We start from the raw sequence: 15,693 nt of genomic DNA on the forward strand, positions 1-15,693 counted from the left end.
TGAACTCACAGGTTGGAAATCTTTTGTCACATGAGTATGTCCCATTCACACTAGGAAGCAGAATCTCATTGAAAGGCTGTACAATTGGATTAACATCAGGTGCCCAAGTCCCAGACACTGGCACAGAGATGTCACCCAGGCACCACAAATGGCCAAGTTCTGAGGAAGGAAGGGCAGACTTAGGTCTAACCAAGTCTGAAAATGAACCTGAGATTCTGCACTTCTCTCTGACCCTTGGAAAGAGAGCCGAGTGTAACAGAAGAGACGCCTCCCTCATAATGCCCAGCAAAGCTGTCTGGCCTTGGGATCACATGTGGCCTTCTGGGGACCTCGGGCTCCTCGTCTGTCCAAGGAGGGGGTCGAGTGCAGCCTCTGGAAGTTCAGCTCTCTCACCCTCTTAACATTACACAGCCACGGAGGGCTCTTGCCTTCTTTCTTTATCAGCACTTGCCTGAGCCGGGCTAAGATATGGTCAGCCTATCCATGCAAAAATTTTGGACTTTAGCTATTTGAGAAACCGTACAGAAAAAAAGGGTTGAATACATGAAAGTAGTTAACAGTCACACATTGTACGTGTCCAGAGGTGATGCAGTTGAAGTGCGATGGGATGAAGAAGCCCCCGCCTCCCCAAAATTGAGATCTACTTTAAACCTCTAGACTTTTATTTACCCGTTTATAGGACTACATATAGAGGCTGCAGACACAGGTTAGATGAAACCACAAATATGCAATAAACCCAAACAAGAAAGTGAGAACTTCTACAGGACAAATGACCCAGTTTCTTCAATAAATAAAATGTCATGGTGTGTGTGTGTGTGTGTGTGTGTGTGTGTGTGTGTGTGTGTGTGTGTGTGTGTGTGTGTGTGTGTGTGTGTGTGTGTGTGTGTGTGTGTGTGTGTGTGTGTGTGTGTGTGTGTGTGTGTGTGTGTCGGGGGTAGAAGGTTAAGATTAAAATCGGGTTAAGAAACCTATCAACTAAACCAAGTAAGTGGATCTTGTTTGGATCCTGACTGCAACTTACCAGTTGTCAGAAGACGTTTCTGAGACAACCAGGGAATGCAGACAGACACGGAGGTCAGTTATGAGAAATCGTTTTCCGCTTAGTTAGGTGTGATCAGGAAAAGCCCTTATCTGTCAGAGATACTTAGAAGTGTCTGAGGAATGAAATTAAATTATGTCTAAGATTTGCTTTAAAATACTCAGGAAAGGGGTGGGGAATCACAAAGAGACTGGCAAAGTGTTGCTGACGAGCACATGGGGACTCATTATATTCATCTATTATGGTGTATGTCTAAAATTACATTTATAAAAAGTTAAAACAAAATCAGAAAGCAGGGACACAATAAAGACCAAAGCCCAAGACTGCAAAACACCAAATCTATATTTACATCCACATATAATAACATAACTTTAAGCTGAAATATATCATAAATAAAACAAGTAATGTCTATGGTTTGACAACTTAAGTATCAACAATTAAAATAAATCAAACTGGAATGAAATAAATACATAAACAAAAATCCAACAGATTGTACCTCTATTATATGTACTGTTGTCTCAAAGAAAAAAAAAAAAACACAAAACCAGTAGTATCCCAATAGTTAATACTGATGGACAAAAAAAAAAAAAAAACACATTTTGGAGTACAAGGGCTGTGGAAAGAAAAAAAACTGATATTTTTATGCACTCAGAAATGTGGTTAAGAAGGAGAAATCTGAAAGCCCCCAAAAATTTCAGCATAACACGAACTGACTTGTTTTCAAATAGATTTGGTGATTTTTTTTTTTAAATACAGATTTAAATTTCAGCCCTCTATTATCATGTATCCCCTTTTAGGATTTATATTTATCATCACAGCAAGCTTTCTGTAACACTCATTGGATTAGGTAAGGATCAGGTCAATCATCTTGCAAATGTGTTAATCTTCAAAAGTAGGCTATAAAAGTGCAAAACTATGAAAACAAAAATCTAGATTATGTACATATGGCTCAGCTTGTGAACAGGAAGAAAGGTAAATAGTGTACACTTTCCTGATACAAAGCACTTCATCACGATGCCAGCAGACTGATCTCAAACCAGGTCTCCCTTTTCACCTGGGAGTTAAGACTTTTCTATCGAGTAGGTGTCATGTTGCATAATGAAAACAAACAAAAAAACATCAGGATTCTTTGAGGACATTACCCTTGCTCTAATGGAGAAGGGCAGGGCAAGAAAAATTAACAGTGCAAATTTACTTTTGAAACAGTTTTGTTAATGAAGAATTTTGTGGTCGCTAAACCCAGGTACTGCAGAATACACTGAGCCATGGGACAGCGGATTAAGAGAATAGAAGTTTAAAACATCTAGTAAGCCAGCTGGTGGCTAGCCTCTCATTAAAACCCAAATTGCATGTACACTGAGAAAAACGCTGCTGCTTCAAAACAACCAAAAATGGGAAGACAACTGAGGTCTCAAAACAGATTACCTCTCCCCTGAGTACCAGAAAACTCAGCCAGCACGCACTCCTGCAAAATCCACGTGTCTGTAATTAACCTGAGTGTGTCCACAGTTAACCCAAATGCCAGACACACCAAGACTTCCAAATGCAAACCTAAAATTACCCCAAAACTTTCATTTCTTTTAAAATTGTTTCCAATATATATATAATTCACATGTACAATTTAGTGTTTATATTTTTATATATGAATTTAGGCAAATGCCAGAAAAACCCAGGAATTGTCCAACAAAAATGATTAATTTGATAGAAAACAAATTTAAGTAACTCCACATACGATTTGGTACGCTTATTGAATGTGTGGCTGGCCTACAGAGGAAATGTTTCCCTGTAGATACACACACTTAAAAATCCCACAAACCATGCCATTCCCTCAGAAAAGGACTGTGGATCTGGGTCTTTCTCAGATGACATACCGAAATTTGCAGTAAAAGGGCACCAAATTCAGAATGGCTGATCTCCGTACATGCAGCACATATTCATAGGGGGTCAATGCTTCTGTTAACAATTCTGTTAGGACAACAGACTGCGGAGGATTTAACATAATACAAATCATTGAGAAATTTTTTAAAAAACATACATTTTAAATGAAAGAGGACAAGTAGCAGAAACATGCTCCAAGTGATGAGCAACATTAGAGAAAAGAATACACACAGTTTTAAACAAGCAGGTTTACAACATATATTTACAGTTTTACCTGAGGTGCAAGCGTTATATACTTTCTCCCCATCCCACCCCCCAGCCCAAATGATTTCTTTTCAGCAGCGCTCAAGTATGCAAAAAAACTCCACTTCTTATTTGGTCAATTCTAAAAAAAATATTATTCAGGGCAAAATAGAGATGTCCGGTCTCCATTTGTGTACAACCCAACTGTTCCAACTATAGTTTTTATTGCTATTTGGTACAAAAGTTAACAGAACAACTTTACAAAACCGTAGTGTTCTTTATATATGTACAGTACAATCACAGCTTATTTCAGTAGCTTTCACCATCTGCTTTTTCAAAAGATGAACTAATTCAATTTCATGGAGAGTACACATTTATATCCATCAAGACCTAAGGGGGGGAGGGGGAAAGGTTTAAAGATGATTAGGATAAAACTAAATACAGTATACAAAAGTCTTAAAAAAGAAAAAAAAAAGTATAATAAATAAATAGAGCTAAAGGGATCTAGAAATGCAATGGGTTCCATTTAAGATTAAATTTTGTGACCAAAGTCTCAGGAGTCTAAATAAATAAAAGCTGCACTATTTAGGGGGTGCTAATATATACTTAACAGTGATTTAATGAAGATGATTTAACCAAGAACCAGAATTCATATCTGACAGTTGCCAAAGGCAACTGCCACCTATAAGAAACTCTGGAAGTTTATACCCTATGAAAGGGAAATTCATGGCACAGAGTGTAACAATATTTGTTCAGCCAACACCTATCGACTTGTATGGCTGAAATTCCCAGCGATGGGCCAGCCACTGAACGAAGGAGACCCCTCCTCAGCTTAGCTCGGAGTGGAAGCCTGACGCACAGGTAAGATGGGCACAAATGGGTAAGAACCACAGCTCGGATGGAACACAAACAGGGAAGCCCCAGTTCCCGGCAAACATTCTGCAGAGATGATATGTGAGCTGGTCCTGAAGTCTCAGAACGAGGTTGTTTGGCAAAGAGGGTGCAGGAAGAATGTTCCCGGGGAGAGAGAAATGCAAGCAGAGTAGCCCAGAGGCTGCAGGAAGAGGCCGGAGCTGGATAAACAGGACGGTTCCCATCTGCTGTTACATGCAGTGCAAATAATCTATTGCTTACAACCTATAAATTTTCTGTTTTCAGGTTTTAAGGCAGAGTGGATTTAATCTCATTCCTGTGATGACACCAGTCTCACACCACTGGCATCACCTGAGCGGGAGAGAAGGATGTAGAGCTGCAGAGGCTGACGGGCCCCATGTGTCCCAGTGAAAACAGAAGAAGAAATTCTGCCCTAGTCCATGAGCCTTTATCTCTGTACCTAGATCTAGCAGGCACTCAGTCAAGAGTCTGCTCCATGGGGATATGGTGGTGGTTTGACAGGACAAGAGTCATCTGGGAGGGAACTAGATCGGTCCATGAGCCCCAATCTTTCCATTCAATTTATTTTTAAAAGCATCCTAGTGTGACTCTCACACAGACATCATGCCCTCTGCCCAAACTTGGAAGTAACTAAACTAACACGTGTACAACTCCAAGAACACTGAGGCTTTGGGGTAGCTACCGTTAGATACATTTGCCATGTGAACCAAAAAGTCGAAATAAACCTACTTGCTCTGTCCCACTCCCCTCCCCCAACAGATAAGGATTTATAAAGGCTTTGAACAAGCTCTTAAACTGGAGGGTTGGGGCACAGGCCTTGGACTGTGCAGACCTACGACCAAAAGTAGGCAGAGTAAGGCGCTGGGCAAGTTACATAATCCAAGTCTCAGTCTCCATATCTGTAAAGTGGGCACAGGACCTCCTAACCCAGGGATCGGCAAACTTGTTCTGTAAAGGGCCAGACAGTTAATATTCTCGGCTTTGCAGGCCATGAAGTCCCTATCCCAATTACCCACCTCTGCTGCTGTGGCACCAAGCAGTCACAGACAATACGTAAAGGAATGGATGTGGCTGTGTGCCAATAAAACTTTATTGACAAAAACAGGTGGTAGGCAGTTGGCTAACCCCTGACCTGATGCTGTAAGAAGGATTAAATGAGCTGATGGCGATAAAACACTTCACTCAACACCTGGCATGAAACAAATGCTTAGTAACTTCCAGTTGCTATTGTTGTTTTTACCATTATCATCGCCGCTGATATGCAGAGACCGGGAGGACTCTGTTTTAAGACACTTCAAAAGTCAAATTCAAAGCAATTTTACTTTTTATTATTATACTGGATAAGCTAGATGGTTTATTTTCAATTAAGTAAAACCAATGCATTATATGTGCTCACCTTTCATCCCCAAAATAGGGAATCAAGTTTTTTTGTCATTTGGTCGATAATGTGCGTTCCCAATAAAATTCTCATAGTTCCTCTTCTGTAGCATGCTGCTAGATAAGTGTTGATAGGACACAGGCCTTTTTCCTGATTGAAAAAAAAAAAGCATAAAAGGGCATTTAGATTAAGTTCAACAGTTAGGTAAAATGTGTGGAATGTTAGAAGTCAATTTTCAAAATTCCTAACTGACAAGATGACCAGAACACATAAGATGCATACATGTTATAAAGTTACTTACAAGGTGAAATGGTTTTAAATGCCACGAGGACATTTCTTAGCACAGAATTTTAAGTCACTAAAGCTAAAATTATCTAAGTGCTAGGTGGTCATCAGTAAAAATTAAAAAGCTAAAAGGAAACAGCAGCATAAGGATTTTAAAGCTTTGTGTATCATGAACCAAAACTGTGTGGAGGAGGAGGGAAAAAAAGACTGATTTACTTGCAACACAGAGCCTTTTCTCTTCAAGTAAAGACACAGTTATGACTCATGTCCATTTTAAGTGCCGAGGAGGGGGAAAAAAGGGGACGCTTCTAATCAAAAGGCTGCAAAAATTATATCTTCATCAGAATTTTTATAAAAGTCACTGGACTGTATGAAAGCAATTGTTTAATTTGCTGTCCCTACCAGATCAACTGGCATCAAGCCATCCTTGATAGAGCATTGTCACCACACAGAATCTTTAATTTGAAATAAATACAAACTGAGAGGTTCAAAATGGATTTGTCCCTTTGGGACGGACAAACCTGCAGAGTTTATATCCGACAAAAGAAGGCATGGTGGTTTCATCACGTTTTCCAAGGGGGACAGGTCCCCACGACACTCTGATCTACTTTTTTGCAGGCACAGGTATGTGTCAGACACCTCTATGAAACTGTCATGAGTTAGCAAGGGCGTTAAAGACACCAAAGTATCTATGAGCGTAATGGACAATACAGGGAAAAACTGTGCTTTCTACAATTCACTTAACTATTTAACAAAGGCTAAAGAAGGCAGTGCAGTTCTGTAAGTCTGAACATCAAGCTGTTCAAAAGATTGTTTAACCAGCAGTTCTTAGCCTTCTGCTCTGGTGGATCAAGGGTCCTCATGGGTATTTACTGAGCACCCCTGGCACCACCCTGTGCTGGGCACCTGACAAGGGCTGCATACCAAAGTTATATAAAACTCATTTTCTGCCCTGAGTGAGTTCACAGTCTAGTAGGGGTGGTGAGACATGGACAGAAGTACCCCACCTCCGGGTTCCCACCTCCCAGGGTGGGCTGGAGCGCTGGACGCAACACACACGTGCAAAGGAGAAAACTGGACCGTGACGAAGTCAGGTGAGCGGGCGTAAATGACACCTGACATCAGACTCCTGGGTCCTCAAGCGCTTTTCACCATCCTCCCAACCAGGGAGAAAATTAAATTAAAAGAGCGAAATGAAACACTGAGGAATAAGCTTTCATCCTGTAGGGCCGAGTCTGGGGGCCCCGAACCACTGCCCGGTCTCGGAACGTCTCGCCCTCCCGGAAGCCCCCATCTCCAGGACACCCACCTTCCAGCGCCGACCCGGCCGCGGGGCCTGCGGGGCCGCAGGGGAACAGGGCTCCAGCCGCAGCGAAGGGCTTCTGCGCGGGCAGCACGGCCGCATCCGCCTCGCCGGTGGCCAAGAAGCGGGGCCGCGCAGGCAGCGCAGTGGGCGGAGGGCACGCGCACTCGGGGGGCAGCAGCGACGTGAGGCCGTGCACCACATGGAACTTGGGGAGGTCGAAGGGCCGCCGGTAGTGGGGGCCGGGTTGGTCCCCATCGCGGGCCGGGGCCCCGACCCTTGGCCGCTTGGGGAGCGGCTCGTCCGGCTCGGCGCCGCGGCCGCAGAAGTAGTCCCGGGCCGGTGGCGCCCAGAGGCCGTCATTCCTGGGGGTGTGGTCACTGCAGCCATTGAGGGCGCCGCCTGGGGCGGGCTGGGCCGGGGCCCCGGCAGGAGGCTGAGGCTTGGGCTTGGGCTCCAGCCGCTTGGCTTTATCCGCGGCCGGGGTCGCGCTGGCTTTGGCGAACATCTCGGAAGGCGGCTGCCGGGCCGCGGCCCCCAGCCCCCCGAGGCTCTGCGGCGGCCGGTGGGACTTCAGGTTGCTGGGGGCTAAAGTGCTGGAGTCGATCCCTGAAGTCAGAGGGGCTTTGCCGGGCCCCGGGGGGGTGGGCTTTGCTTTCTCGGACGGCAGGGGTCTGGGCTGCGCTGGGAAGGCGGGCCTGGGCTTGGGCTTGTAGGGATTCGACAGGGGAGGCACATCTTTCCCCAGTAAAGCTGGGGGGCATCCGGTCCGTCGACTTCGAAGCAGAGACTTGTTCCGACAGTTTCTGTGGCTATCTGGGTTGTACTTATGCTCCAGTCTCTGGTGCATCGTTAGAACCTCTGGATAAAATGTCTTGAAGGTGCAGAACGGGCAGGTGGTACTCGTGGTCACACTTTTACCCAAAGAAGCTGCCGGGCAGCAGTGGGAAGCCCCGAGGGATAAGTTTAAGGGCTTCTCCTGACAGTTGGCATCGACCTCCGCTTTCTTCTCTCTGTGGCCGACCTGGACGTGATGGGCCACCCGGCCGTCTGGGTGAGGGGCCACGTCCACTTCTGTTCTGCAGGTGAGGTTGTGTGCCTGAGGTTCAACTGCTGGTCTCTTTTTTAACACGTCCAAATAAGCAGGGGCAGGATTTTTGCTCAGTTTATCGGCACTGTCATCAGCTGCGTTTTTACTGAAATCCTGAGTATCTTTGTGTACTGCTAAGAGGACAGCACTGCCCAGAATGTTCTGAAAGGCAGGGGCCATCCCCTTCAGTTGCTTTGCAGGTGAGCTGCCTTTAACATCTTTGGCACCATCAAAACATCTTTTCTGATTTTTGGTTTGCGCACTGTCAGTGGTTAGAAGTGCATCTTCCGTCTCCTGGTTTTTCCCCTCGTTCCTGACTTCAGCAGCAGCATCGGTCTGCTTGTCCTTGTGATGTCTCTCCAGGTGATACCGCAGAGAGGTCTTCTGGGCTGCAGCATAGTCACAAAATTCACATTTGTATGGTTTTTCACCTAAAACAAGAAATGTCACTCTATTACAGAAGTTTATGAAAGGCATCGAAACAAATAAGACATAGAAAATGGGGTCCTTTCCTTTTCCCTTCTTGTCTATTAATCTTCACATCCAGGATCTGTCATGAGTTGTTTGCTTCATCGCCCTTTCTACCCCAAATATTTGAAAATGTGAACACGTCTTTAATTTAAAAAATTAAAAAGCACACTTTAAAATTATCTCATTTAATCTTCATAACAGCCCTATGGGAGTGAATATTATCCCACTTCTACAGCTAAGAAAATGGGAGCGCAGAAGAGTTAAGTAATTTGCCTAAGGTTGTACGCCGGTGAGCAGATGTGCAAATTCAAGTCCACACAGCCTCCTAAACCATTATGTTACAGCTGCTTCTACAACCTAAAGAAAAGATTATTGGGAATTCCCTGGCGGTCCAGTGGTTAGGACTCTGCGCTTTCACCGCCAAGGGCACATGTTCAATCCCTGGTCAGGGAACTAAGATCCCACAAGACGTGTGGCACGGCCCAAAAATAATTAATTAAAATAAACTTAAAAATAAATAAATGATTGTTAAATATATTCATTGCATTCTAAATCATAAAAATTAATGCGAAAGAGCTGTGGCATTAAAAAATGTTAAAGAGGTTTTAATAAGATGAGAGTTAGGATAAAGGAGAAATTAACTTCACAACAATCAACAGACTACACATATATCCTTAAGCTAGTCCAAGGATCTAGCAGAATATCTGAACAACACAACAACAACAAAAAAAATCAGACACAGAACTACATCATAATCCTCTCAACTAATACATGCTGTAAACAAATCTAAGTTCCTTACCTGTATGTGTTCTGAGATGAATATTGAGGTAATAATTTGAACGGAAAAACTTCCCACAATAACTACATTCTCTTGAGGATGTAAGATGCTTTATTTTTCCTCCATCATCATTTTTATCTTAAAACAGAAACAAAAATAATTCATGTAAGAAGATGGCTCAAGTATGTGAACAGGGCGAGCTGACTTAAAGATTCTTGATAGAAACATTTTTGGAAAGTATAAAATAATTTTTATATTAGGTATTGGCTAAAAACATGCCAAATGTTGCTTTGAGGCTGCCTGCAGTATTAAAGCAAGTGTGCATCAGTTTTTTTCTGAGCACAGCAGAGCTCACTGTAAGGTTCAGTTCTTCATCTACCTCGATCACAGGACCATTTAATAGACTGAAACCAACGGGCAGCTGTCCGCTCTCCCAACAAGTCTGAGACACGCAGAACCTGGCAAACTCAAGCTGGACCTGCACACAGGCTGGAATATCCAGATTCTTCAGAATAAGTAATTTAGAAAACCAAGCCAATACAAATCACCGACTTTCCCAACCACCAGAGGAAAAGCTTTTTGTCTTAAGCTTAAGCAAGTTACCACTAGAGGGCAGTGAGCACAACTTAATCTTTACAGAAAATAAAAAAGCTTGGCCCTGGGCAAACACCTAGGAAAGTTTGTCAAAATTTAGCAACGTTTTTGGAAAGCAGGTTGTATTACCCACAAGCACTCACACGGGCTAAATGTACCTGACAACTCAAAATCTGTCCCCAAATGACCCAGGGTTGAACTTTAAACTTCACTCTCTGCAGCCTGATCAGAACAGGGGAGTAAATGAAGGTCCTGGGGGGGGGGCCACTAATGAGAGGAGGACACAGCAGCCCTCCCAGACAGCCGTGCTGCAATTAAAGTACCGGCTTGCCATATATGGGCGTAAGTTCTAGATGAACCTCCTCTTATATTATTAAATTATATCATATTACATAAATCACAATATGACTACAACATAAGTCAGGTCATCTCTTTAAATTTAGCATAACTTGTCCTTTTGCCTTGAAAAACTGTAATTCCCTACTAAATGGCCTCTTCCTGGCTCCTTCCACATTCCGCAGTCTAGATTATAGATTTCACTGATTTTAAAAAGCAACTTATAACTAAACCACGGTGAGCCTCCAGGTACAATAAAGACGGGACTATATAGGGAATTCCCTGGCGGTCCAGTAGTTAGGACTCCACATTTTCACTGCCGAGGGCCCAGGTTCAATCCCTAGTCGGGGAACGAGGCACAGCCAAAAAAAAAAAAGACAGGACTATAAAATCTCTGTCACCCCTAAACTTCCCTGAAGACAATGTAGCCACCTCTAAACCTCTGGACACTCTAAGACAGCAGAGACAACCCTTGATCTAAAAAGGTGTCATGAAGACTTTTAAAAATAATTTACATGAACAACTATTATTAAAGCCATTTATAGCTTAAAGTTGAAAACAATAAAGATAAATTATTTACTCTGCTTTTTGATCTTAAAAGTAAATCTAAAGAAAGCCAGGCTGATATAGTACATAACAATAAAATAAATCTAGACTAGAAGACCACATCATAATATTAATTCATGAAAGTCCATTCCCTAACGTAGAATGCCCAGCTCTCTTTCTGACAATCACACCCAACTCTGTAGCTGGGCTTGCACCTCACTGCAATTTCCTACTTCCAGCTATGTGTCAGGATTTACGGTATGTTGCATCATATCCCAAACGTTATGAAACGCCTTTATTCTAACACAAAGGGCATGAAATGTCCACATCTACCTGGTTCCTGGGAAATGTCCACATCTACCTGGTTCCTGGTCCTTCAGCACCACCTGTGATTTTGCTTGTGCTGCCCTTTAGAGGACTTTTTATAAATAGGCAGTTGAAATCATCCTTGGGAGGTGGAAGACAAGGGTCAATGAACCAATTTTGTAAACAGGGAAATCAGGGCAAAGAAAGGTTAAGCAACACGAAATGGGTCACAGAACAAGGCAGTGGTAGAACCAGACTCAACGCAAGTCTTGGCGCTCCCAACTATCATGGGCTATTCTATCTGCCTGCCGACTGGGCCCAAGTTTTCCACCCAGTTCTGCCCACACCACCTACTGGCAGAATGTGACCGGCTAGCTCATTTCTTTCAGGGCACCGGGGCATCTATCTCACAGGCCTAATTACCTCCCCATTACTGCAGGCCCACAAACAGCACTGCCACTAAGAGGAATCACTTAGAAAACTGGAGGGCTGGTTTAAAGTCATGTTTATGATGTCATTAAGACACCATAATGCGTTTTCTAGATTTCTGAAAAATGAAGATTGTAAGCATGCTAAGTGCTAGGTTTCCTGTCTCCCAGGAAACTCTAAACATGCTAAATATTTGATATGAAAACTGCTGCTCTCACACCCATCCTGTGATCAGAAAAAGAACTGGGCACCAGCTTCAGAGAAGATGTATTATCTGGTCACATTCACCCTGGATCTCACACCCGGGGTTCTTAGAGACATCAACACACTGTCAAGTTACAATGCAAGAGGCCAGCATGTTTAAACCCAAGACCAGTCTGTAAATGATACCGTTTCTCTAAGACTAATTCATGATCTCATCATTCCTGTGTTGATTATGCAGGGGTTTATTCAGTGTTCTCCAGCAGCAGAATCCTCTGTTCAAACAAAATATTATTAAATGGGTAGAGAAGCTGTGGTTTACGTGAAGACGGGCATGATCTGAACCACAGGTGGAATCCTCCGCCCTAGATAACGCCCACTGGGACTCAAGAGATAGGTCAACAGGACCTCAGCGATGGCTTCCGTTTCCCATAAATGCCATCAGTACATTAGAATTTTGACTGAGCAAGTGAGATCTTTACATCATCTTTGGTGTGTTCACATTCTCTTTACTTTACAAATTGTTTCAGTGAATGAGCTATGAATGAATACTTGCCCCCAGACACAAAGGATAGCGGACCAGGCAGCACCAAATGGCCTAATACTCTTTCTCTGATTGACAACCATTCCCAGTACTGATCTGTGCCCACAGATATCCGTCTGGAATAAACGTGTGAAAGCTGGCCCTTGACAGAAAGGGAAGTGCACTGCATATAAGGATAACTTGTTTTTATAGATTAAGATCAGAAATGCTGGGAAACTGTAAGGGAAGGCCAGCATCTCTCAACTCTGACACTACTGGTACGGGTGGGGGGGGGGGGGCCTGCCCTGTGCCTGGGAGGATGTGTAGTGCATCCCAGGCCTCCACTTACTGGGTGTCAGCGGCACACACACCAACACAGTGGTGACGACCAAAACTGTCTCCAGACAGTGCCAGATGTCCACTGGGGGCAAAACTGCCCCAGCGAAGCAGCGCCGATGCACAAGGTAAAATCATGTGTGTCCTGGGACTTCCCTGATGGCACAGTGGTTAAGAATCTGCCTGCCAACGCAGGGGACATGGGTTCGAGCCCCGGTTCAGGAAGATCCCACATGCCGCGGAGCAGCTAAGCCCGCGAACCACAGCTACTGAGCCTGCGCTCTAGAGCCCACGAGCCACAACTACTGAGCCCGCGCGCCTAGAGCCCATGCTCCGCAACAAGAGAAGCCACTGTGATGAGAAGCCCGCGCACCGCAACCAAGAGTAGCCTCCGCTGGCCCAACTAGAGAAAGCCCGCGCACAGCAACAAAGACCCAACGAAGATCCAACGCAGCCAAAAATTAATTAATTAATTTAAAAGATTGGTTTAAAAAAAATAAAATAATGTGTGTCTCCTGTTAGCAAAGTATGAAATCACATCACTCTTAGAACAGGAAGAAACCTCGATAAGCCTTATAACTCCACCCTACTGTTACAGAAATGAGAAAGTGAAGGCCCCGAGAGGCTAAGGGACTTACAACAGGGGGATGACACCAGAAACAGCCGGCACTCAAACCCACCTCCCCACCCTGATAACCGGCTAGTGTCCTCTGGCACCGAGCAGAGGAGGGACAGTGCACCACCCAGCAGCTTACCCAGGTGGAGCCCTTCTGGAAGCCCATCCTCGGACCCGTCTTCAGAGCCACCTTCTCGATCGATGGCTCCGTTCTCCTCCAGGGTCGGGGGCAGGTCCGGAGAACAGGTGCTCGGCTGCCTGCCGTCCACTGACATGGGCGGCGACTCGGCATCAGCCCTACGGTCCTTCTTGTGCACCCGGGAGTGCAGGACCAGCTGGTGGTAGGTTCTGAAGGCCTTGCCACACTCGGAGCAATGCGTCGGCTTCTCTTTGTTACTGGCTAACTTGGGGTCTGCGTCCACGGAAGGCACTTCACCGGCGGGGTGTCTGGGCTTCTCCTTATCTTGTGAGAGACCTGGACAACCGCTTTTACTTGTCTTGGACTTTCCGGAACCTTCGGGATGGCTTTTATTCGCGTTCCAAATTTCCCCCAGCTCTTCTTTGTCTGAACAGGACTCATCGTTGTCGGTGCTCCCCTCCTGGCCCGGCTGCTCCTTCACCTCTCGGCACACAGCGACCTTCCCTTTGGTGGCCAGCTGCCAGGCTTGGTAGGTGGTGAACGGGTCCAGCTGAGGTATCCATTTGGCCGGCTTCTTCGCGACCTCAGGGTGAGACCTGGGTCTTAGGTTTAAGAACTGCAGCAACTCTTCCCCCGGAGACGGCATTCCCTCCTGCTGCGTGTCTGTCTGTGAGCTGCGGGTACCGGAAGCAGTGTCTTTGGTGTGCATCTTCCTGTGATCAATGAGACTTTCTTTATTTGGAAACAGAAAGCCACAAACCATGCAGATCTTGTAAGGAGATGAGACGCTCTCAGCCGCGTGCTCCTGCACCACCTCGTTGATGGTCACCGGGCTCTCCAGGCCTGGCTGTGGTCTGCTCTTGGCCCCCGATTTGCCAGTGTGCGTTCGCATGTGATTCTTCAGAAACCAGGGCTCCTTGAATCTTCTGCCACACACATTACACCCGTAAGTGAAAGAGTCCTTGTGTTTCTTCATGTGGATCTCAACGTCGAAGGCGGCTCGAAACGTCTGCCCACACACTTCACAGCAAAGTTCTTCGTTTTCCTTGCAATTCTTATCCTTTGGAGGTTCTGTTCTCACCTGAACTTTATCAAGAGGACTCAGATACTCTGCTTCAACACGCAGAACGGCGGGCTCACAGAGGATAGGCCGATGTTGCATTAAGACGTGTTTATTGAGGTCTTCCGAATGTGTGAAGGTCTGACTGCAAAACATGCAGTCCAAGGGCATATACCCTTCTATTTGGATTATGTTTTTCTCCTGTGTGGCTCTGAAAGGAACAGCAGCGGTCCCTTTTATTGTCATGGCATCATCGATCTCCATTTGGGTGCCAAGAGAATTGCCAATAACTTCTGGTCCATCCATATACATCAAGAGGGATTGAGTTGGCATGTTTCCTGTCTCTTGAGGATTGTATATAAAATTAGAATCTGGGTGAGGAATCTCTGGAGTTGGAATAAGGCCACTTGTAAAGACTTGTCACTCACACGCCCAGCAGCCCGAGGCTTCAAAACTAGAGCAAGTATGTTATAAAAATTCAAAAGAAAGTGTATATTCCTCTGACTTCTTATCTTCAGAAGTCTCAGGAAGCTTAGTGATAAAAACAATCACTGGATCTTTCCACAAACCAGGCAGACAGACTCCCCAGTGCTTGGATTCAGAGGTGAGTCAGCACAAAGCATTAGTTCTCTTTGTCTTCATCAAGTGAGTGATTCAGTTGAGCAAGAAGTCAATTCCAGCAACCTGGAGACAAGGGATTTCCAAAACCTAGAGGAAAAAAAAATAGAAACGGCTATAGCTCCAGTCAGAGAAAAGAGAAGGCTGGCCGATGACTCACAGTGGTCCTTCCCACGAAGCACAGAATGTACCTAATTCAGCTGCTTCACTTTTAACTAACACAGCGCATCCTGTTAAAGTGCTCGTTAATTAAATCATTAGCATTTTATCCAGTCAGTACCCTTATCAAACTGCCAGAAATTCATGCAGTTAAACTGAAAACCTGGTGCTTTAATGATTTACATCTAAAATGTAAAGTTTCAGGACAGAAATTGTCAATTTCAGCTGAGTTTGTTTTAACTGCCATTAACATGCACATGTGTATCCTTACAAACAACCTGTATAAGTATAGAGACTATAAGAATTGTAAAAAATAACAATAAAAGCACTTTAGGTAAAATTTCAAAAGCCAGAGTTTCAAACTGTCTTACAGACAAATCATACAAGAAACACAAATGCCTAAAAGCACACTCAAAGATTACCCATACGTAAGTCAACAACATAAGCACAAGAAAATGGGACCCTTTCCTA

At 44.6% G+C, this 15,693-nt stretch overlaps 1 protein-coding gene across 3 annotated transcripts in view; it reads right to left on the reverse strand.

The window, feature by feature from the left end:
* Positions 1 to 1,363: 1,363 nt before the first annotated feature.
* The window catches only part of ZNF217 (zinc finger protein 217), a 28,075-nt gene continuing 13,745 nt past the window's right edge, over positions 1,364 to 15,693 (reverse strand). For all 3 annotated transcript variants that reach the window (XM_082671399.1, XM_082671401.1, XM_082671400.1), the window contains exons 2-6: positions 13,386 to 15,153; positions 9,381 to 9,497; positions 7,027 to 8,541; positions 5,451 to 5,582; positions 1,364 to 3,550 (exon numbers count right to left, since the gene is read on the reverse strand). In XM_082671399.1, the coding sequence (XP_082527525.1) occupies positions 5,473 to 5,582; positions 7,027 to 8,541; positions 9,381 to 9,497; positions 13,386 to 14,778 (3,135 nt within the window). In that variant the 5' untranslated portion in view covers positions 14,779 to 15,153 and the 3' untranslated portion in view covers positions 1,364 to 3,550; positions 5,451 to 5,472. The remainder of the gene's footprint in view (positions 3,551 to 5,450; positions 5,583 to 7,026; positions 8,542 to 9,380; positions 9,498 to 13,385; positions 15,154 to 15,693) is intronic.

The sequence above is a fragment of the Grampus griseus genome (genome assembly GCF_964374135.1).
Source record: "Grampus griseus genome assembly, chromosome: 14".
Classification (NCBI taxonomy): domain Eukaryota; kingdom Metazoa; phylum Chordata; class Mammalia; order Artiodactyla; family Delphinidae; genus Grampus; species Grampus griseus.